At 39.6% G+C, this 23,784-nt stretch overlaps 2 protein-coding genes across 3 annotated transcripts in view; both read left to right on the top strand.

The window, feature by feature from the left end:
* The window catches only part of Orp8 (Oxysterol-binding protein-related protein 8), a 144,307-nt gene extending 121,844 nt beyond the window's left edge, over positions 1-22,463 (top strand). For both annotated transcript variants that reach the window (XM_074110120.1, XM_074110121.1), the window contains exons 13-21: positions 12,426-12,522; positions 13,622-13,761; positions 14,376-14,432; positions 14,725-14,850; positions 15,798-15,938; positions 16,121-16,241; positions 16,941-16,983; positions 17,825-17,989; positions 19,481-22,463. In XM_074110120.1, coding sequence (XP_073966221.1) covers positions 12,426-12,522; positions 13,622-13,761; positions 14,376-14,432; positions 14,725-14,850; positions 15,798-15,938; positions 16,121-16,241; positions 16,941-16,983; positions 17,825-17,989; positions 19,481-19,706 — 1,116 coding nt within the window. In that variant the 3' untranslated portion in view covers positions 19,707-22,463. The remainder of the gene's footprint in view (positions 1-12,425; positions 12,523-13,621; positions 13,762-14,375; positions 14,433-14,724; positions 14,851-15,797; positions 15,939-16,120; positions 16,242-16,940; positions 16,984-17,824; positions 17,990-19,480) is intronic.
* LOC141444411 (uncharacterized) lies at positions 5,602-7,840 on the top strand. Its single transcript, XM_074109962.1, has 2 exons — positions 5,602-6,723; positions 7,710-7,840. Exons 1-2 carry the CDS (start codon positions 6,486-6,488, stop codon positions 7,838-7,840), a joined length of 369 nt encoding a protein of 122 aa, XP_073966063.1. The 5' UTR covers positions 5,602-6,485.
* Positions 22,464-23,784: the final 1,321 nt, after the last annotated feature.

Here is a 23,784-nt window from a genome sequence, read left to right as displayed (position 1 = left end):
TAGAGACTTTTTCATCGCACTTGCTCGTAAACAGTGTCGTTAACATGCAGGCTACCTTGTTGCATGCAACCTCCCAAATAAAACCCTCGACCTTAATGTGCTTGTCATGAAACCCGTGGTCGGTAAATGAGTCATTGCCCGTATGAGTTTGTTACTGCATGGTGTGCTGCAGCGCACTTCGGGCGCATGCTGCGGGGTTGGGGGCAGGAGCAGTCAGCGGTATCGGCAATTTTAAAAAATATTAGTTTTTCTTTTATAAATATACAATTTTGCTCGCAAATGTGATGAGAAACATTGTATGTCTCACGGGCGGCACTAGAATTACGAACATCGACTCATTAAAGCCCTCAGTCTTCGGCTTCAGGCTTCTAATAGACTCGTTCGTAATTCCTTGTTTACCGCTTAAGACACATTTTACTATTAACCGTTGAAAATGTGTACCTCGTTGAGTTTCTTGCCGGGTTCTCTTCTCAACAGAATTTTTTCCGAACTGGGTTTTGACATTCATAAGTGCTTGTTATAGACTAAATTGAATAATGTTAGTTTGACTTAAACTGACGTTATTGGATCGATTTGTTACGGCTTCACGCTACTGGGTGGCGACCTTATTGTCTGCTTTTGCTGTTGACTGTACTCTGCGGTTAGGTTACGCCTTGAGGCTCTGAAGGTTAGATTTTAGTGCTTATTATGGACATAAAAGTTGATACTTAAATGGACTAATTGGAAAATTAATAAGCCACTCAAAATGGCACAAGTGTGATAGCATGTGGCGTTGGTGATTTTCCCAATGGAACTCGCGCCTTTTTAACCCCCGACACAAAAAGAGGGGTGTTGTAAGTTTGACCGCAATGTGTATGTACGTCTGTGTGTCTGTCTGTGGCACCGTAGCTCTTAAATGGGTTTGCCGATTTGAACGCGGTTTTTTTTATTTGAAAGCATGTTTTCTAGCGATGGCTCTTAGACAATAGACATGTTTTATCAAAATCGGTTCAGTCGTTTTTCAGATATTGAACTTTGAAGTGACAAAGTCGGGGGTTTTCCAACTTATTGTTGGCTATCTTTTCGGTAGTATATTTAAACGCGACTTGCCGATGTAAAAAGTCATTGGTCTCGCTAATTCACGCTCCGAAACTGGCAAGCCTTTATTATAATATGTAGACAGTGTTTAAACGTGATTTAACACTTACGACCCATATCTTACAAGTTAAGCCTGCCCGAGCTATCTGCCAGATAAGATACGAGGTGTTCCGCTAATATACGTCTTTACTCTATTCTGACGTATATTTAAGAAATTTCATTTTACTTTTTTTCACGATTTGCACAATGTACAGAGGCCGTGTTGCCTAAAGTTTCTGACGCTCGCATTTGACTGCGATCGCGAGCATCAGAATAAATAAAAATAAATAAATATGGGCACTTGACACCAATTGACCTAGTCCCAAACTAAGTAAAGCTTGTACTATGAATACTAGGCAACGGATAAACATACTTATATAGATAAAAAAATTTTGGTAAAAAACATTTTTTATACAAGCTTTTTTGCTGACTGTACTTTTTGTTGACTGTACTTGCAATTGTCACCCGAACTACATTTGCAAACCAAATTTCCTATTAACCGCCATTAACGGTTGAAGAGTTCCGTCCTGCGGAGAAGATCCTGGCCGGACTACCAAAATGTCATTACCAGTTTATTGTATTGTCACGCAATTTACATAAGCATGCCAAATTTCAGGTCATTCCGACTACTGGCAGTTGGTCGAATTTAACTTGCAAGATTTGTTTACAGACAGACAGACAACGGGACAAGTGAAACTAAATAAAAGCTTGTAAAATACATACTTATATACATATTAAACACCCAAAAACCGAGAATATGCATTCGTATTATTCACACAAATATCTGCCCCAGCCAGGGTCGACCGGAACCTAAACCTTCATCAGGTTCTCTAACCACTTGGCGATCCGGTCGTCAAATTATAGTCTGTCAAAAAAGAGAAGAAATTAAAAAGTGGCAACACTGTAGTGTCATCCCTTTCAAGCCCTGTCAAACCAAAAGGGAGGACACTACAGTGTTGCCACTTTTTAATTTCTTCTCTTTTTTGACAGATTATACGCAGCGTTAGGCAATACGGCCTCAGTATTATGTCGGATAAGTTCGTATTTATCTTCCAGTAGTTGAATTTTGTCTTAAAATTTGGCGTACTTATGTAATCATTCAATTGAAATCAAATCAATCTGGTGACAGTACAATAATCTGGTAGTGACATCCTGGTGGTTCGGGCAGGATCGCCCTTTGTTGATGGAACTACTTAAAGTTGCTTGAATGACAATGCATAGGTACTTGCAAATCGTCACTATGAAAAAATCTCAACAAAATTGACAAGATTTCATTTTTTTAACACCTGTAAATTACTACAGGAATCGAATGAGTTTTGCCTCCTGAACGTGGAAAAAATTTATCATAATTTATTTCTCCATATTTAAAAAAATACATAAATTGAAAAAGTATGTCTGATTTGCCAATACTACCACAGAATAATATGTTTCCTTTGCCTTTTTCACCAGAAAAAGGAGCTGTCAGATTTACGTGATCTTTTTTGAACGAACGAATCAAATTATAGTCTTAGAAATATGAAATCTTGTCAAGTGAAATTTAATAAATGTTCATTAGGTCCACTCAGAAAAATTATCTATTTTGAGGTTAACGAGTTTTTTAAATAATGACGAAATTAACGTTGCATTGGTACATTTAACAAAAAATGAGAATTTGAACAAACAATTATTTGTTGATCATCATCATCATTCCAGCCTGTGTAAGTCCCACTGCTGGGCATAGGCCTCCTCTCAGAATGCGAGGGCTTGGGCATAGATCCCACGCGGCCCAGTGTGGATTGGGAACTTCACACACTCCATTGAATAGCGTCGCGGGTTTGTGCAGGTTTCCTCACAATATTATGACTATTTCTCATAAAAGTGTCCCGTCATGAAATTGACAAGAAATCAGTTTTGTCAAGAAATTATTAACTCTGACGAGATCATAAAACATAAACTGCATAAAACATGCAAAATTTCTTGACGTCAGGAAAACGTCACGAAATCATGTGAGGAAAAAAATCGTGATTTTGTAACTACATCGAAACTTTCTATTGGATCCAACAACAAAGATTATCTGACTTTTTATTTTGAAAGAAATAATTTATTTGCCGAATACGGTTACATACAGATTTTATAAATTATATTAGGCCACACTTTTTTTTTTTGATAAAAATAATACTTTAAAAATGGGTACTAGCATTTAAACTAGGCAGTGCCTGTGTCTTAAATGCCACATTCCCTTTACCACAAGGTTTTGTATATAGTTAAACACAATATTACTTATTTTGTGTGTTGAAATAGCTTCAGGAAATATATTATATTTTGTTTATAAGTGGACAACTGAAAATGGACAACTTTTTGGGAAATAGTCTTATTGTTCAAAAAAAGGTATGCGTCCAATATTTTCTGATAACTGGCGGACTAAATAGAATATTACTAGCTTTTGCCCGCGACTTCGTCCGCATGGAATTCGGATATCGCGCGCTGTTCCCTCGGGAACTGTGTATGTTTCCGGGATAAAAAGTAGCCCATGCCACTCTCCGGCCCATAAACTATCTCTATGCCAACAATCACGTCGATCCGACGTGAAAGACGGACAAACATACAAACAGACACTTTCGCATTTGTAATATTAGTATGGATTCTTTTTTACCCATTAATCTATTCAATTGAAGCACTGTCGGTATGCGATACGTACCAACAGTCAGTTTGTCAACAATTAACCAATGTCAACTGTCGCGAGGCCACGCGACTTCTCACACCAATTTGCTGTAATGACTGTGACAAACAAACAGTTTTGCTTCGTATGATTGCCGGCAGAGGGCGCTGGTGTCAAAGTTCCAGTTATCAACAGCATGGTTTAACCGACTCCAGAAAAGAAGACCGTAGAACATTCAATCTTAACGTTGTACGTAAGAACTGAGAGACCGTAAGCAAGAAATTTTAATGAATTGTGATAGTATCGCTTGCGCATTCTATCGTTTTATAATATTATAAATACGCAAATGTGTATGTTTGAGTGTTTGTCCGTCTTTCACGCCGTAACGGGGCGACGGATCGACTTGATTTTTGGCATAGAGATAGTTTGTGGCCCCGAGAGTGACATAGGCTACTTTTTATCCCGGAAAATTGCACAGTGCGATAACCGAATACCACGCGGGCGGAGCCGCGGGCAAAAGCTGGTCGTTTTATAAAATCCTACCGTTCTACCTGACTCTTTCTCCAGTTTAGCGGTTGGAACGCACATAGAACTACCCTGATACATTTGAGCATTGACTTGTAATGAGCATTCTAGCAAATGTTATATTACAGGCAAAAGCTCCAGGTCCGCATTTAGGGGGCTACACTCCCGGGGCCTCCACAAAAGAAGGGTCCCCACAATAGACTTCGGATGTTTTTTCAAATTCTTAAGAGTAAACACTACCTAGTAAACATCTTTTCCTTTGATTTTTTTTCGCTGTTTTACCTATAGTTTTGGCGGGGGTGGAAGGGTGGCTGGCGCACGGCGTCACGCGGACTTGAAATGACTAGAATCCGTTTAATTTTTAAGAATTTCAATTCAACCGCTAGGTCAAATGACATGCGTGCGAAGCTGCGGGTAAAAACTAGTAACTTTTACCAGGCAAAATTCCATAACATCCAGATAATAATATATTTCACAATTTTTTCGCAGCTACGCTTCGGACCAATTAGAATGAGCACGAACTTTTCTATTGTGTACCTACTTATAATGTGTCGAAATCGCGGGAATCCCTTTTCGAGTTTAAAGACACCTTAGTTTTTTAAAACCTAAACAAGAGGGAGGCAAATTTTTCGTCCGCCCCGGGCGGTTAATTACCCACGCTACGCCACTGAAGTTTACATTTTACAAGCATGTAGCATTTCCTTGTTTAAATTCTTTAACATTTCAAGTCAAGGTTAGGTATTTTAAAACGTAACTAGGCCTGTTATATCAAGTTACGTTTCAAACAATACACCATAATGCGACCTAAATCCAGACGGCATGCACCGCATTGCAATGGCAATGAGATCAAATTACTGTCAACAATAGTATGACTGTATACAGCGTGTTTGCTTAATACCTTTTGTTCCACGCCTCTTTCTTTTATTTAAGACTGACCGTCCATTGATCCTTTCTCACTTGACCGTGAATGACATGAGACACAAGATGTATCTCACTGGTTTAGTTACAGACCTTGAATGACCCTAAATTATACTTACTCGGAAACAAGTGACCTAAATTGAGGAAAACCGTCCAAGTGCGAGTTGCACTCGCGCACCGAGAGTCCAGTACAAATTTTTACTCCTCCTAACTTTTATTTTAACAGATGTAGTATTTAAGACCTGGAGTTGGGCCACCAGCTTTATTATATTGGATATATTTCAACACTCTAAAATATTTTTTTTTCTCAATAATGTTGTTAATATCTATGTTGCAGCTATTTCATGTTCTTATCTGACATCTGACCGAGTTGTTATTCAAAACACGCTGTATCGTAAATGTGATACCATGATAATTTGACACCATTACTTACAGCGATATGTGACGCACGTGACATTTTGACATTGTTCCTATGTGTGATGTTTACAAAGCAAATTAACATGTGTGCAACTTGAAGGTGGTAATTTGTGATATTAAAAAATAAATATGCAAAGTATATGAAAGTTAAGGATTAAAACCAAGTACATAATCTAGTGAAATTTAATGAATAGGTTAATAAGTGTCCTAAAACTAAACATATATCAATAATAGATTACAAAAGTCATCAAGACATAGCACAAAGCGAAATGTCTCTACGAGTTTGTAGATAAAACTATACTTATTATACAGAAACATAATATAGAAATTATACAACTTAATGTTAAAGAAACAGATCTTTTTGGCACACAAGTAGATGTGATCAACCATATTGGTGTAAAATATAATTGGTAAAGCCTTGAAGAAGATAGAAGTGCCTAAAGCGTAACTTAAGATAGAAAGCATGCTGAAGAGTTAATTAACAAAGAAGCAAAAACGAGAGAAAGTTACGAAATATTAGTTGAGATCTGTTAGAAGACTTACAAAGATTGAATTGGCATCTAAGAATTGAAACTCTGGGAATAGAAGACAAAATAACAAAAGCGACGGCAAAGAGAACGTTACTAAATTGTCTAAATTGAATGCTGGCTCTTTTTAAAAGACGAAGTATTCTTACAAAGTGTATATTGTGTTAAAACTATTGTTTTTACACTGAAGACTTCTTTGTCAACAAATCACTTGTCAATAATAAATATTAAGGAACACATACGGAAAGACCTCCTTACTCGTGTACTTTAAGAACTTCCAGGGCCTTTTTCCGTTGAAGAGTTAGTTCAAGATTCTCTCAATCATAAACAAGATACCAATAACGATGGAACACGACACGGACATATTGTTTTCATCAAAGGTGAAGGACAAGACGCGTCGCCGTTCGAGTATATTCTCCCTCTTGAAGCGGCAGAAAAAGCTGTCAAGGCAGGTGTCGGAGCCTGGACCTCTGCCGCGGAAGTTCTCGGTGGATTCCGCCATATTGTCGGACTTTAGAAAGATGGAGGGGTACAAGGTGTTTCTTGAGAGCAGGAGGGATGTAGAGTGCAATGGTAATGGTGGTGAGTGAACAATTGAACCAAATGATACACAAACTTTATTCGCGTACATACTCGTACCATGACAATGATTTCTGTGGCAGTGAGAGGTTAGTTGACGCTGGTACCGCGAGTTCCGTTTGACGCATTTGACATTTGCGTCACTTGTGATTGGTTGAATAACGAAATGACCCAATAGCGGGCAAGACACCAACGTCACTAAAGTAGACGCGAAAAAGTTCTAGTCTAAAAGTTGGTTGATTATCATAGTTTACGCTAGAAGATTGTGTGTACCGATTATTTATTAAGCTATTCAAAGTATTTTAGCACTATACATGCCGAAAATACGTGACCCCAAGTAGCGGAACTGATTTTATGTTCTTACTTATTACACAACAGAAATTTGGCATGATTACGCCTGCTATTTCGATTACTACTCACATATTTTACCGGCCTTACGTCAAGTTTTATCGCGGAACATCGGTTAACACCCGGCCTAAGTTCGGTTCTATGCCATAACGTGGCGTAATTTTGGCTGTGGACTCGAAATTTAGGTCGCGTAATTTCGGCAAAGCGTGCTTAGATCCAAAGGCCCAACCCCTTAATTATAAACGCTCGTTCAGCTTCTCTTATCTGTAATTTGACATTAGTTTTTGCTAGAAACAGATGAACAATTTTTTTTACGAATAATGTAGCTGTAGTATTTTATCTCTTAAGTCCCAGGGTATTGCGTGAAATCATTTTAATACCTTGTAATGTATTATGAGTATTTCTCAAAAAGTTGTCCATTTTTAGCTGTCCGCTTATATAAAGAAAAAACCTGACGCTATTTCAACACAAAAATAAGTAATATTGTGTTTAAATATATACAAAACATTGTGGTAAATGCGATAAAAGTTGATTCAATATTTTTCGGACTATGTACATTACCACGCTACCCTGCTACTTACCTGGTATCGTTTAGCTAACAGTAGTAAGTAGCCAGCTACCAGCACCGTTTCTTTTCGCAGAGCTAGCCGGTGCCGCTTCGGACACGGACAGCGAGGGGTCGCGAGCAGGCATGGCGGAGGGGACCCGGACCCCGCGCGCCGGGGACTGGACCCGCGCAGCGCGTCCACGAGCTATACGTGGAGGACCCTGACCGGGAGACTGGCGCGGTTAGTACTACTACAGCGTAATAAAGCGCGTTCTAGACGGATTTAATCTAGAGACGCAAAAGGAGTGACCTTGGCGGGAACCTGTCTTGTTTCTATCCGTGGTTTGTGTTTCGACTGCATTTCAACAGGTGGCGCAGTTTACAGCAGATTAGAACAATAACAAATTCTCACGCCCTAAGCCCTCTGAATATGGAAGTAAGTCTGTGCCCAACAGTGCGACGTATAATAGACTGGGAGGGTGATGATGATGAAGGGAGCGCCAAAGTTCGCATACTCTTTACTAGTCATACCGTATTTTTTGTCCGAAACATCGTTTGTCATAAAAAAAAATCCACCGAAACCTCAAATTTTTGTGATATTTTTAAATGGTCATCCAATAGAAATTTCTAGTCTCTAGGTTTCTTTCACGACTGTTTTGAACAATTATTGGGTTCAGAGAAAAAAGAGTTATATGTCAAACGTTCATTCTGACAAACATTGCGTTCGGACTATCAATAAGTATGCGAGTCGATATGGACCCGATGATGAAATTCTCAACGTTTTTGGAGTAGGTTTTTTTTTGTTAAAAGCTACGTTGATACTAGATCTTTATAAGAATAAGGGGCTGTTTCACCATCCATTGATTAGCGTTAACCGACGGTTAAATGTGATGCCGTCTCCGTCTATTCGAACAAAACAAACAGAGACGGCATCACACCTAACCGCCAGTTAACGCTAATCAATGGATGGTGAAACAGCCCCTTAATGGGGTGAATGTTAACTTGTTCCAGGCGGGTGAGCTGGTAGAAGAAGTGGCTGAGGAGAACAAGTCCCTCCTCTGGTTCCTGTTGAAGCAGGTCCGTCCGGGCATGGACCTGAGCAAGGTGGTGCTGCCCACGTTTATCCTGGAGCCGCGGTCCTTCCTCGACAAGCTGTCCGACAATTACTACCATGCTGATATACTTTCCCTGTAAGCTGTAGTGTTTACGCGACCGCTTGAGGGTTATGTTTTTCGAACATTATGCCCATTATGATTGGGCTCCACAGAAAACCAGCGTTACTGCACATAATGTGCGGCAACACATGCTGAGTAGAGACCCTTTTTGGTATCCTGCCGTGTCACCAAGTAACATAGTTTTAGTGCTAGTTTTAGTCTTAGTTTTAGGTGGTACTTATGGAGCCAAAATAAACCTTTCTTTTATCTTTCTTGATTAGGGCCAATTTGTATTTCAACCGCCTCAATTTACGTGGTCACATTTTTTTATCGGCTGTAGAATTTGATGACATTGTCGATTATTTTTTAGACGTCCTGTACTTCTACTAGATAAACTGGAAACTGTAACAGAATCTCTTACCACGACAACAAAAAAAAATTTTTCACTTCTCATGCTCGTAAAGTTTGTGCTAAAATTACTTTTTATGATCAAGTGCATAAAGTAAAATCTTTGTCTAAGACCAAGGTAAACAGGTGTCAACAGCCACAAACAAAAAAGTTTTTACTTGTTGTTTTTTATAATTTATATAAAACTAAAAATTCATCAAATCAATCAAAATAAATCTAAAAATATATAATTATACAATAGTCAAAGTCAAAATATCTTCATTCAATTTAGGCTCTAACAAGCACTTATCAATGTCAAAAAAAAAAAAAACTACCACCGGTTCGGAAAAACCTCTGTTGAGAAGAATCCGGCAAGAAACTCAACGAGGTATATATTTTTTTTAAACAGATTTATAATAATGCATTAAAAATAAAAGGTATATTAGAAAGTGAATAATTGTTTCCACTGTTGCTATTTCGTTTCCTCGCAATCTGAGTAAAAAGCAGACTGTAAAACTCGAGCATTAAACTCACCGGCCGTACCGGCTCAAGTGGCTAAATAAACGCTTGGGGTAGAATGGCTCGTTTTATGCTCTCGTTGCACAATCTACTATATTTATTTTATCAATGAGAAATTACAGGATTACTGTAAAAAACCCAATGCGCTGTAAAATATTAGGGATTTTCGAAAGTCGTCTTCTTCGCTACCCTAAAGCGACGGAACACCACACCCTCCGGTCAGAGGAATTGCCTTATAACTGTCACAACTCCCTAACTTATTATTTGTTATTTTAAAATTTATGACGGTGGAAGCATTCTACACTTCCGCTGAACGTAGATATAGTTTAGATATAGTTAGTGTTTAGTATTGTATCTAAGGGACCCCATACATCCCTGTGTTTTTATTATTATTATTTTTTGATTTTTTAAGTATTTTATTTGTAATTATATTACTTATTATGACAAATTGTCTTTCTGCTAAGTTTCTTGCGGCGCATTCTTCTTGGCAATGATGGTCTTTCCGAAAGCGCTGGTAGTTTAAAAAATGACGTGTAAAAGTGCCCATTGCGGCCTATTTACTGAATAAATCATTTGAATTTTGAATTTTTTGAATTTGAATTTGATTTTTTTAACTTCTAGTGCATTTTCACCCAGTAAAATCGTACAGTCAAGGGCAAAGATATCGACACGGCCAAAGTTGCAAAAATATGTATACACGGCCTTAATGTTAAGTGCATAAACTGTGCCGATATCTTTCCCCTTGACTCTACCCTTAATAAGTTACCCAGGAGACGTTACCATGGCAACAAGCTACACTAAAAAGTTGTTTGATCTTCGAATGACCTCTAATTTACTAGCATCCCTCGTTCCAGCGCCCAGGGCGTCGACGACCCGTACCTCCGATTCAAGCTGGTGCTCCGCTGGTACCTGTCGGGGCTGTACCGGAAGCCCAAGGGGCTCAAGAAGCCCTATAACCCCGTGCTGGGGGAAACTTTCCGCTGCTGCTGGCCGCATCCGGAGTCGCTTACGCGGACGTATTACGTGGCCGAGCAGGTGTGGGGCTGGACATTTATTTTATTTATTTAGGGCCTTGTCACACTTGCAGCAGTTTTGCAGGTGGTAGGACCTTGTGCAAGGTCCGCCCGGATTGCTACCACCATCTTGCTCGCTAATCCTGCCGTGAAGCAGCAGTGCTTGCACTGTTGTGTTTCGGTGTGGAGAGTAAGACAGCCGGTGAAATTACTGGCACGTGAGGTATCCCATCTTAGGCCTCTAGGTTGGCAACGCGTCTTCAATACCCCTGGTGTTGCAGATGTGTATGGGCGGTGGTGATCTCTTACCATCAGGAGACCCACTTGCTCGTTTGCCTTTCAGTAAAATAAAAAAAAAAAAAAAACTTGCGATTTGCGAGCAAGTCGAAAGCGAGGCGAGTTCGCTGCGAGCGCGTAACGATTTCGCCGCGAACGCGCAACGCATTCGCTGCACACTCAGGCGTCCCAGGGAAACTAGGGGTCATCCATTATTACGTCACACATCTAATGAGGGCTATCGCGAATGAATTCGCCGCTAGAGGCGCTAGTGTAGCGTGAGGTCTCCGAAATGTAAAATCTCATAGTTTTTGGGTGACCTACGCGGGTTTATTTATAATTAGAATAATTTTGAGAATATTTTGCAATATCTGAAATTAATTATGGCAAATATGCGTTCCGGGGCAATGAATGTCTGTGTTTTGAGACAGTTTTGACTTTCGGAAACCTTTGTCCTCCCTTTTTTCCGAACAAAACGGGGAGTAAGCAACACTGTGGCATGCTCGATATTTTTATGGTACGGTTTTGAGATGTATTAATATGATTTTAATCTAAACTTTGTTTTCAATAAAGATTAAAGATATGGCAAAAAATCACGCAACAGTGCGTCAAAGACCGAAACGATAGCCTCATTGGGGAGCGGAGGGGGGTCAGGCGGTTTGTGACACAAGAACAAAATAATTGCAAATTTCACAGCAATGCTAAAAATGGTCAAAATAGGTGTGTGACCTACTAAGAAATTCGAAAATCGAAGTTCGTTTCGTTCCGTCCCTCTCACTCTCGTATAAAATAATATAAGCGTCAGCGGGACGGCAAGATACGAAGTTTGCACTTTGCACTACAGGCGCGAACGCCGAACTTGCTGCGTGCTCGCGCGAAATCGTTACGCACTCGCGGCAAAGGCCGAGTGGTTTGACATATGGCCTCTCAAGCAGAGGGTCGTGGGTTCAAACCCCGGCTCGCACCTCTTGAGTTTATCGAAATTCATGTGCGGAATTACATTTGAAATTTACCACGAGCTTTACGGAAACCTGCACAAACCTGCGAAGCAATTCAATGGTATGTGTGAAGTTCCCAATCCGCACTGGGCCCCGCGTGGGAACTACTGCCCAAGCCCTCTCATTCTGAGGGGCGGCCTGTGCCCTACAGTGGGACGTATATAGGCTTGGATGATGATGACTCGCGGCAAAATCGTTACGCGCTCGCAGCGAACTCGCCGCACGCTCGCCTCGCTTTCAACTTGCCCGCAATAAGCTAATTGAGGCACAAGATAAATACAATACAATACAATAACTCTTTATTGCACACCAATACAGTAAACAGTACAGAGAACACAAGTATATACATAGAGATTTTCTAAGGTAAGCAATAGGCGGCCTTATCGCTTCAGAGCGATCTCTTCCAAATACTAACTTAGCCAACAAAATACGAACTTTGCTATAATTAGGTTTCAATTCGCAGGTATCGCATCACCCCCCCGTGTCCGCCTTCTACGTGTCAAACAGGAAGGAGGGGTTCGTGATTGAGGGTAGTCTGCTCGCGCGCTCCAAGTTTTATGGTATGTTCTAATGTCTATTTGGGTACAGCAATAAAAATATTAGATTACGGGTCGATCAGTTTCTTATCCCTCGTTGCTATAGTAACGGCCTCCTGGGTCACTCTTTAAACCGTAACTTTATAGAATTAAAATTTGCCAAACATGCATTTTTGTGGAATTTTAAGCCCCTTCTATAATACGGTATTTGACTATTTTGTATATGTTTTATAAATTAAAACTACACAATGCCTGTTATCGAATAGAAAAACAATTTTTAAGCTACCTTTACAAATAACAGTTAAAAAAGGTTTGAAATTCAAGATTAGACAGAGAACGACATACTGGCATGTGACGCCCCACGCCAGTACCGCCATATTTGCTGCATAGAGAAAAGCGTTTGAGAAAGAGACAGGTATATAGATTTTTCAAAAAAACTATAAATCCAATTTACAACCGATTTAAGTTTTCTCTGCGCTAAACACTGTCTGTATATATATACTTTCATAATAATATTAGGGTATGGCAAATTCCGGAGTTGTCAAATACCGTATTGGTCATCTAATAAGCATGTTAGTACACAACACAACACACCATTTCTTCTATTGAACTGTACTATTTTTGTCCCCTCGCTGACGGGACAGAATAACAACAAGAAATAGTTGGTCCGCCCTTAAATACAATAACTAATAATGTTGCAACAGGTTTTTCGCCCCCGTTGTTATTTTTCGAAATTTTCGTCTATAGAAACCTTATCCTGACAATAATGAACACAACAAAAAAAATATTGGTGAAATCAGTCCAGCCGTTGCAGAGTTTTACGATTCCTTTTATTTATATAGATTACTAACCGAGCAATATAACGTTACTGGAAAATGCGACATTACTTTACAAAAACTATGGATACCTGGCCGAAAAACTAACATGGAGTTCATCTTTACTTCCATTAAAAATGCGAAAGTCTTTGACCCCTTAAATACTCAACCGGTTCCATGAAATTTTGCATATGTAAATTGGAAGACCGGAATAAATAAACAGTAAGGATAATAATCATCTAAAAAAACCCTAATACCCTTTAGGTAGTACACAATTGTCAGTTTTTGACAGTAACTTGTCGTTCCAGGTAACTCGACGTCCGCCATCTTGGAGGGATGCGCGCGAGTGCACCTGCTGACGTGGGGCGAGACCTACATCACGACGGCGCCCTACGCGCACTGCAAAGGCATCGTCATTGGGACCCTCAGCATGGAGCTGGGCGGGAAGGTAGGCGGGGGAACAAGATAGGGCAGGGCGGGGAAAGACCGGTGCCCCATGGCAAAGTGAAGAGGGAACAAGTTTGGCCAAGGTGGAGAGACTGGCTCATGATTGAGGGGCGACATGATAAAAGGTCGGTTTAAGTTTTACGGGGCAAAGTCAGAATGAGCCTAGATGGAGCAAAGCGAAATAGGTACCCCCATAAAATAAGCCCGGGGCAAGGCGGGAAAAGACTGGCGATTGAGGAGCAACTAGGGAAAATGTCGATTAAAGTCGTGAGGGAGCAGGGTAAATAGCAAGCCTGGCTGGGGCAAAAAGACCGGTGATTCGGGGGTAACGTGTGAAAAAGTCGGTTTACGTTGTAAAACGGCATTGTACGTAGAGTCGTGCCTTTAACGCGGTACACTTTGAACATATGGTAACATTTTTAATACTATGTGTCATTTCTAAGATCCAACTATCTGAATACCAAATTTCATCCTGACCCTTCAAGCCGTATCGAAGTGAACGAGTTGAAAGCACGAATAAATTCACTAACTTTCACATTTATATTTTTCATATTTTATTTCGCATGTGGGATTTTCACGGATTGTACCAATTTATATTGTATTTTTTTTCCGCAGGTGCACGTAATGTGTGCTGACACCGGGTATAGTGCAGACATCGAATTTAAATTAAGGGTACGTATGCTTAATTAAAAAATATTAGTGATTTCTTTTCTTGATTTGATTAAACGACCATGACTGTCCAATGCTTTGTTTAAAATTTGTCAATAATTATTAAATTTTGGATTTAATAGTTCTTTCACTCATAATGCTTTCGTATTCCTTCACGTTTGGCCTGATTTTGATTGATATTGCTACAAAAAAAAACTGCCAATTTATCGCAGCGCATTCTTGTGACGATTTTCCCCAACGGGCTGGTAGTTTGGCACTAACAGGACAAATGTTCTAATTTTGATTTTCTTTACAGTCATTTCTCGGCGGCTCCGACCAGACCAATGCGATCTCTGGCCGCATCAAGAAGGGGAAGGACACCATCGCCAGCATAGATGGCTATTGGGACGGACGGATAGACATCAAGGACAAAAAGACTGGAGTAAGTTCTGTGGGGCACACTGGAAAAACTGGGGCAAACTGAAAGATAATTTTTGAAAAAACTTTTCTTAAATATGCCGATAATTCTGTCTGAGCATAAAGTTCTATCTTCAAATATTGCCTAATTATTGCTCTTAAAAAATTGAAATAAGACATCAAGGACAAAAGGACTGGGTTAAGTGTTGTGTGGCACACTAGGAAAAACTGGGGCAAACTGAGAAAAAAAACGTTATTAGAATTTGGTGAACTGAGTACGTGACGAGATGAGAATGTGGTCAGCTGGTATTATGGTAATTAGGTGAACTGAGAATGTGGTGAATTGAGAATTCGGCGAGCTTGCAAAAGTTCTCAAACATTCTTGGAAGTTAACGCTCAGCATTTGAAAATAGAACTCGAGATGTGCCTCATTTTTGCTCTTGAAAATTAGAATAACAAAACTTCCGAACCTAGGCGTAAAATTAATGTAGATACTATATCGTCACTACTTTTAGAAAAGCTTGTATCTCAAAATCTATTATTTTTCTGACTGAACTTTAGGAACATTATTATATTCAATGGTAAATTTTGTGGATGTATTGATTTGAGATACGAGATATTTTGAAATAGTGACGATGTGGTTAATAGTCTGTTGCAATATGGAAATTTTGCATGGAATTATGTTTAAGCAAATAAAATATTTTTATCTTTTTTATCATTTTTTCCATGTTCAATATTTTTAGCTACTAGTGTTGAGGTGTCTAAGTTTCTGAATTCCACCGGCATCACCGGCCGGCATCGGCCGTTTAGTCACCAAATTAAATTAGTTTTAAATATTATTGATTATATGTATGTTGGAAATCCAGGGGAGAGGTATTTGCCCAGCAGTGGGACTGTAAGGTATGGATGTGTAAGGTATTTATTGTATGGGCCAAGTTTCCTGAAATAAATGTATTAACCATTTCCCCTCAGGAGGAGTCGAATCTTCTAGACGTAGCGGTGCTGAAAGAGCAGCGCCTGCGCCGCTTCCTGATGCGCGTGGAGCGCCAGCACGAGTACGAGTCGCAGCGGCTCTGGATCAAGGTCTCGGAGGCCATCGCCAATGACGACCAGGTAAAACACCCTCAGGGTACGGTTACCATATGGAAAAATAAAATGTCCTGATAAAAATCCTGACATCGACCTAAAAAAATTTTATAACAGGGATTTCGCTACGCTCGCATCGTAACTCACGCCGCTCGCCTTTTTTGATCCCTGTTATGCAACTGTTACATCAAATACTATTTTTATTCTAGATCGCAGCGACGGAGCAAAAGACTGTGATAGAAGAGGCGCAGCGCGAGCGTGCGAAGAACCTCCTCTCCCCCTGGGTTCCGCGGTACTTCCAGAGAGACCCTCAGGCCACGGCGCCAGAAGGTAACACCCATCTGACTAGAGCTCGACCCGAGCCCAACTGGCTTATGTCTGATCTAAAGCAAAGCTCGTGGTAAATTTCAAAATGTATTCCGCGCACGAATTTCGAAAAACTCAGAGGTGCGAGCTGGGGTTTGAACCCACGACCCTCTGCTTGTGAGGCGATAGGTCAAACCACTAGGCCACCACGGCTTCCTTCCTTTTACATTCCCGTGTCGGGGCAGATATTTGTATGAAAAATACGAATGTTTGTTCTCGGGTCTTGGGTGTTTAATATGTATTTAAGTATGTATGTATCTGTATCTATATAATTATATTTATCCGTTGTTTAGTACCGTTAGTAAAGCTGTTGCAACTACTAGAAAAATAATAGTTTCCTCTTTTTCCTAAAGATGCCGTCGTACAATTTAAAGTTTTGAGGGGTTTCAACAACTCTTTGTTATATATTTTCATCTAAATGCGTCAGTACTCTATTGCACCTGTACAACGACTAAAAACGTCACATAAGTAGTGTGTGACAACGCTCTACGAAGCCGAAATTAGCCGAGTATCTTTCCAAAGACCGATGTGCAATCTTTACTTTATGGCCGGGTACTGTACTTGGGGCGGAAAGAGTAGCGTATCAGCAGGTACACTCTGGCAACAACAGTTGACTTGTTTTAAACATACGTTTTGTCTAATGCATTTGTTTATATTTGACAGGTATCATAGACCAAGGATGGAGGTACAATCACGCCAACACGAGGTGAGGTTTTTTTTAATATACATCTAGCTTTACTCACGGCTTCGTACTCGTAAACCATTAGGCTTAGCAATTGACTAGAAATACCGGGTTTCACAAAAAAAAAACCCTTGCAAATTCGCAAAGATTACATTGTGAATTTCATAAACCTTGGATGAAAAAACTCGCGCCGATGTTCATGTCTCATCCTAGTGGGTTAAATTTTGAGATTTTATCCCAACCCCGTGGGCATTTTGGGATAAAAGTAGGCTATACTCCAGACTTCCAGCTATCTACATACCAAATTTCGTTTAACAATTTTTGATAATATCGGTAGCATTTATTTATTTATCAATAAAAAATTACAGGATTACAGTATAAAAATAATGCGCTTTAAAATTCAGTTATACCTACAAAAACAAAAAAATACAGTAAAATAATAAAGTTATTTAGGGATTTTTCATTCTTGCTTCCCTAAAGCGACGGAAGACATCCTCCGGCCAGAAGTCGGAGTGCTGGTGCTTAGCCGGCACTTGGAGTCGAAAATCTGCATAGGCCAGGGTTTCTTAAACATTTTGCAGTCACGGACCACTTTCTCAATTTCAACAATTCCACGGACCCCTGTCAAAAGTTTTTTCTAGAAATTTTCTAGTAACCCTTTATACATACTCTCATCTATGGACTGACCTACTGTGTACTGTGGGACCCCTGACACATGCTACAGACCCCTAAGGGGTCCGTGGACCCCACTTTAAGAAACCCTGGCATAGGCGATCTCTTACTCCCAATAGCGAATCTACTGTGTTAAAAAATTTAGCTTGTCCGACCGCTTGTCGACACCACCTCACCAGCCCCTCTCCCGCAGCCCGTGGCAGCCGTCCGAGGTGTTGGAGTACGAGGAAGACTTCGTGATAACATCTCAGACGGGCGGGCGGCCCCCCCCGCCAAAGCCCCCCCGCCCCGACGTGCGCGCGCGCCTCTCGGACAGCGACAGCCGGGACGAGCTCGCCGCGCGCTCCAAGACACACACGTGAGTATACTATACTATATTATACTATACAACATTGTACTACATTGTACTATACTACACTATACTATACTTATATAAAGGGTGTTTGACTGACGGATGGACATACGTATATAGGGGATAGATCGGGGTCATATGCAACGTGGTCGAGCATAAAAAAAATCACTTGGGCCCAAAGTTTTTTTTAAGATTTTAAATCATGGAATCGGAGTATTTGAAAATTGAAATAAAAAAATTCTTTAAAAATATCTTTGGGCCCAAGTGAATTATTTTATGCTCGACCACGTTGCACATGGCACCATCTATCCCCTATATACGAATGGCCATCTATCTGCCAAACACCCTATATACAGCGACAGCCGGGACGAGCTCGTTTTTTTTTTATTCGACTGGATGGCAAACGAGCAAGTGGGTCTCCTGATGGTAAGAGATCACCACCGCCCATAGACACCTGCAACACCAGGGGTATTGCAGATGCGTTGCCAACCTAGAGGCCTAAGATGGGATACCTCAAGTGCCAGTAATTTCACCGGCTGTCTTACTCCCACGCCGAAACTCAGCAGTGCAAGCACTGCTGCTTCACGGCAGGATAGCGAGCAAGATGGTGGTAGCAATCCGGGCGGATCTTGCACAAGGTCCTGCCACCTGCAAGACGCACACACGACAGTCATGAGTACACTATACTATACTACATTATCCTATACTACACTGTACTACATTATACTATACTACCCTATACTGAACTACTATAATATGCAATACAATACAGATGTAGTATATAATAGCTTTCAATCAATTTTTTTTTTTGAAAATTTGGTATTTATCGTCTTCCCTTAATTAGCTTCGGTACCCACCGTGCAGCCGTTCATATTTTATTTTGACATTTGACACTAAATAATAAAGCTCCATTCGATCACTCACCCATTTTAGTAGATTATTGTCGTCGCCTGGATGTAGGCATTAAGTATTAAAGTTTAACTAATACGAAGCCAGCAATTGCTACTCCAGCCGAGACTAATGTAAAGCTCAAAAATGGTGAATAATTCTGAAACAGAATAAACTTTTTCTCAAAGTATATTATAACGTTTAATTTTATTTCAATATTTTTCTTATGCTTTTTTTTTATTTAAATAAACTGCAGGTGTATTTTTTCCACCGAAAACACCACAAGCTGATTTAGACCCAATAAAAAAGGTCCGGAGTTCCAACTAAATATCTGATACCGGCCATTAGACTTGGCTGTATACAACTTGTGCCAATTTTTCCATGGCCTTTATAAATTTTGAAAAAAATAATTGTGACTTGACAATAATACATTACTGTCGAGCCAGCGCGCCTGCAATCTTTTAAACCTTTTAATTTTTCGCTGACCATAAACTATGCACTTCACCTTCTGATATATTGATTGGCACTCGAGTATCGTCATATTTTCACTGCGATCCAATTTTTCCCTCTAGAAAACCATGCACTACGTATCCTTCTTGATTGTTCCAGTCGTACCGTCAAACAAACACTCTACTCCCTCGACACGGCCCTCCGCGAGCAAGCAGCCACTCTAGAGCGCCTGACCCGCGCCGTGGAGACCCTCAGCGCCAACCAAAGAGCCCCGGCCCTCGGCCGCGTGCCCCCCACGTCCCACAGCTGGGACCTCTTCGGCGGTTTCGTGCTCGCCATGATACTCCAAGGCTTGCTGAACTGGTTATTTTACAATAAAGACTGATATGTTTCTTTAGGTGGACACAGGTTTGAATTGGGGCTGCGGTTTTAACCCGGCCATACTAAGTTTTTTTTGTACGGGTCACAGTGGCGTGGAGGGAATATTTTCGTTCGGCAATCCCGAGAGAGAAGCGTGAGTTAAATTTTTGGATTTAAACTTAACCATACGTACACCAGGGAGCGGAACTTGGTGCCGGCCATTACGACGTAAATTCACATGTAGATTGATCGATGATTCTTAATTGCGATGATGATGATAATGCAAACGAGTCGATCAACTCTTTAGTGTTGTTATTCTGTCCCGTGACTCAAGAGACTTCAGTGATACACTTTGTTAGAACAATGTTTGCAATGTATACTATTAGCATGCTTAGGAGATGAGCCATGAAGGAATTTCTTTAAAACTGACACAATTCCTACCTATTAACTGATTTGTACCCAACAAAATCATATATTTAAAAAGTAGCTCAGGAGACGTTACCATGGCAACAAGCAATACTAAAAAGTTGATCATCATCGTCATTGTATCAGCCGTAGGACGTCCACTGTTAGACATGGCTTCTTCCATAGACTTGCAGAACCCGCGGCTTTAACCAGGTCATCCGTCCATCTCGTTAGTGGACGTCCTACGCTGTGCAATTATTATTGTTTAATATGAAATATGTTTGGTATTTATATAAAATATAATTTAAATTATAAAATGATGACACAGACGAGAGTATAAAGTTAAAAGTTTTTTTTTATTATCTTCGATCGAGTTCGAGGCGACCGTTTCAGTTGGCATTCAAAAAGTCAGCTTCCACTCTTATCGAAAATTGAAGTTCGTATCGTACCGTCCCTCTCACTCTCGTATTAAATAATAGAAGCGTCAGCGGGACGGCAAGATACGAGTTTCGAATTTTGCACTTCGTAAGGGCCAGGTGCGGTTTGGTTTTCTTCAAGCGTTCAAATTCTATTTACTCAAAAACTTCTCGTCTCTGTCACGGAATTGAAATAACAAGATATTTTAAGGGAATTTTGGGGGTCGCTGTGTATGTTTAAGAAACACTGGCTAGTGCTTTATGAAGCGCATAGTAAAAAAAAAGAAAAATAATAATGTGTGTGTGGAGTGCCTATGTTGTTTCGATCAATTAATGCGGCCTGTCCATTGTTTTAGTTTAAATGGTACTTTTTATTTTGAAAAAGTGTATTTTTTAAACCCAGCGTCAAGAAATTTGCAATGATTATTTTAATTTTGATTAGGAATGTTTTATGTTCTTGATTATGTTTTAATAATTTAATTGAGCGTGCTTGTAAAATTGAAAATATGCCTCACGATACGTAAATATTACTGCAATCTTATTGAATTTTAACTCTTATGGCACAGAAGATAAATGTCACTAATTCATTGTGTCACTGAAATGTATAGTTCCAACAACGCTTAGATAACAATTTTGTATCTACAAATGGCTTACATTCAAAATCTGTGTCCACGTGTATTCTAAGATTGTGTCATATGTCACTTTGACAGCTGTCACTTTGAGTGACAGGGATGACGTTTAGTCGAATTCCTTGCCCAGGCGCTTTCCATGTACGTTATAATGTTGATATCAGAAAATAAATGTATGTGACATTGTTATTTAAACGGATGGAAAAGGAAAAAGACGTGGCACGTTACATGCTTCAATGTTTTAATAAGTTGATGTTTATTGTGAAACGCCCATGTGGTCGCAATCTAAATCGCCATTTCTATCTGTCAAACGATGTGATTGTCATTGCGCGTTACACAATTTGGCGTCTGTGACGTTTGCGTGTGCGACGCACATATGCGTTTTACTGACTTAGTCCAGTGCCACTGTCATAATTTTGGACGCATTTAAACGAGAGGTTTTTGGGGAATTTTGGTAACAAACAGGTTTCTAAGAATTTGTAGTCAGTGAAGGTACCAAATTGATAGTGTATTGTGTCGAGCCAAAACAATAATTAAGTAAGTAATCAACAAAACGACCACCAAATTAATGTGATACGTACAGTTTGTGAGGAGAATAGGGAGCTTTGTGGATTACCTACTGGTTTTTACGCTATGGTAGAGTGTAGGGATTGTAAAAAAAAACTTATGTCAAATATGTTTGCGTAGAAGACGACTAGTTATATTTTCTGATATCGAAAATTATTATTAAATAAATAAATAAGTGATTTCAGAAAGTTTTCCTTGTACAATTTTGAATGGATGTGCGGCAAACGTCAATAGTAGTATAGGTTCGTTGACCTAAAATACGCAATATAAATTGGTTTAAAAAACTGTTATAAATGCGTACCTACTCTAAAATATAGTATGTTCTATTCCGTATATGAGATCGTACAAAGAAAAACTACAATTTACAAATAACATCCTGAATGTCTATGTGCGTTTCTCGATAACAATTTGAACGACACACATTGGTGTCGTCATTTTAAATTCATGCCTCATGGCTGAGGTAAAATGACCTTTATGTAATACTGTTTAAATACTACTATCCCGTGTGCCGCACATTCTAATTAGTATAATACTGAGCTTCTTTTGTGATTGTGGGTAGATTTTTCATGCCATTTAAATATATAATAATATATTAATTATTGTTTTCGCTTTAAATTAAATAGTTATTTATAAAATGAAAAGGTTGCGGATTGTTTAATTGTTGATGGACACAAAAATGTGCATTTTTTTTCCAATGTTGAAGTTGCAACCGCGATATATTAGTGGGAATGGAACTGATAGTTTTTCCTTAAACTCTAACAGGCTTACCCTTAATTGCGGGTGATCGCTGTTACCAGCAGACTGATTAAGCAGATAGCGTTGTAGTATGATCATAAACACTTGCTAGCAGTCACTAGTTGTTGAGCTGCTGATAGGGTAGACGGTTATGTTGGCCACCTTGCAAATAAAGACAAAAAATGGCCTAATCGATAATTAAAAAAAAAATTGACAGCAGTGACAGCAAATTAGCAGGAAAAAAAATAAAAAGCGGGATGTTTGTTTTCCCGCCATTTCCGATTCGCATGTTTATGTTGTGCAAAAAGCCATTATGTTAATCATCCTAATTTTTTTTCATATTTATTGTTAATTATTTTGCTAATTTAGAGGATTTTTAAATACAAATTCCTGAAAATATTTTTTCCAGTTTTTTTTTAATCTTTGCGTAGCCTGCCTTCACTATATATATCTTCGGTATGGTGTTTTTGCTCTTGTCAAAGTCAGCTGTTCAACTTGTGGCGGCCATTGTGACTTAGCAGGAGATAAAGGAGGGTCTACGGTCCTCTAACTTTAGCAGAGCCTTGATCGACTGATTAGCGCTAACAGACGTTTATGAATCATGTTTTTAGCATCGGCCTTCAAGAGCCTTCAAGGAGCTCTAACTTTTTATGAATAAGGCTGTAAGGGCTTACGCTGGCTGCCGCTTGCGCGGAGCGGGTGGTCGCCTCTTGGATAACAGTACGAGCAGCGCTAACTGCGCGCGCGCGCGTCGCGTGCATACGATGTTACCTGCACCAAGACAGATAGCGTAGGCCCTGATATTATCTCAACTCTTTGCGGTTTAATGTACACATAAGTTCAATAAGTTGACTGTATTACTGCCAGTAGACGGTTTGTCTTGAGGGAAACAGTGCAAGTAAAGTCACCAAAAAAAGGCTTGTCTTTACCTCGCTAGAACAACGTCCAAATTCGATGAGAATTTCAAACTTGATGTCAATCCGTAAAAGTTGAGGTTTGCTTTGACGTATGTCCTAAATTTACAACGTTGTATCTTACGAGGTTAAAACTTATCGTCACTAACATGTTAAAGCTTGTATCTGTAATCAAATCACTACAAACTAAAATGCACTTTGAAATGCATACATGTTAAGGTGCGGGCCTTTTTTTAAAGTATGACGAATTTTTTTTTTTAATTGAAAAAAATACAGTTTTTTTGTCCTTAACAATATAATCTGAAGCCACGTGACCAGTTTAAAAGACAATGTATAGGAGTTTGGATAGGGATTGCAATTAAAATCGATGTGTGTTTTGTTTTCCCTGTGGTATGTGCGTATACGCATCTGACAATGGAGCTTTAAATACAAGGTTC

This window comes from Choristoneura fumiferana, chromosome 30 (assembly GCF_025370935.1).
Source record: "Choristoneura fumiferana chromosome 30, NRCan_CFum_1, whole genome shotgun sequence".
NCBI classification, from domain to species: domain Eukaryota; kingdom Metazoa; phylum Arthropoda; class Insecta; order Lepidoptera; family Tortricidae; genus Choristoneura; species Choristoneura fumiferana.
The sequence above is the reverse complement of the archived record's forward strand: the minus strand, read 5'-3'. Positions and strand labels throughout refer to the sequence as shown.

Excerpts from the sequence above, each read along its gene's own strand:
- LOC141444411 (XM_074109962.1), top strand. The coding sequence starts at position 6,486 with ATGGAACACGACACGGACATATTGTTTTCATCAAAGGTGAAGGACAAG. Across the intron at positions 6,724-7,709 it reads AGAGTGCAATGGTAATGGTG|AGCTAGCCGGTGCCGCTTCG; the intron begins GTGAGTGAACAA and ends TTCTTTTCGCAG.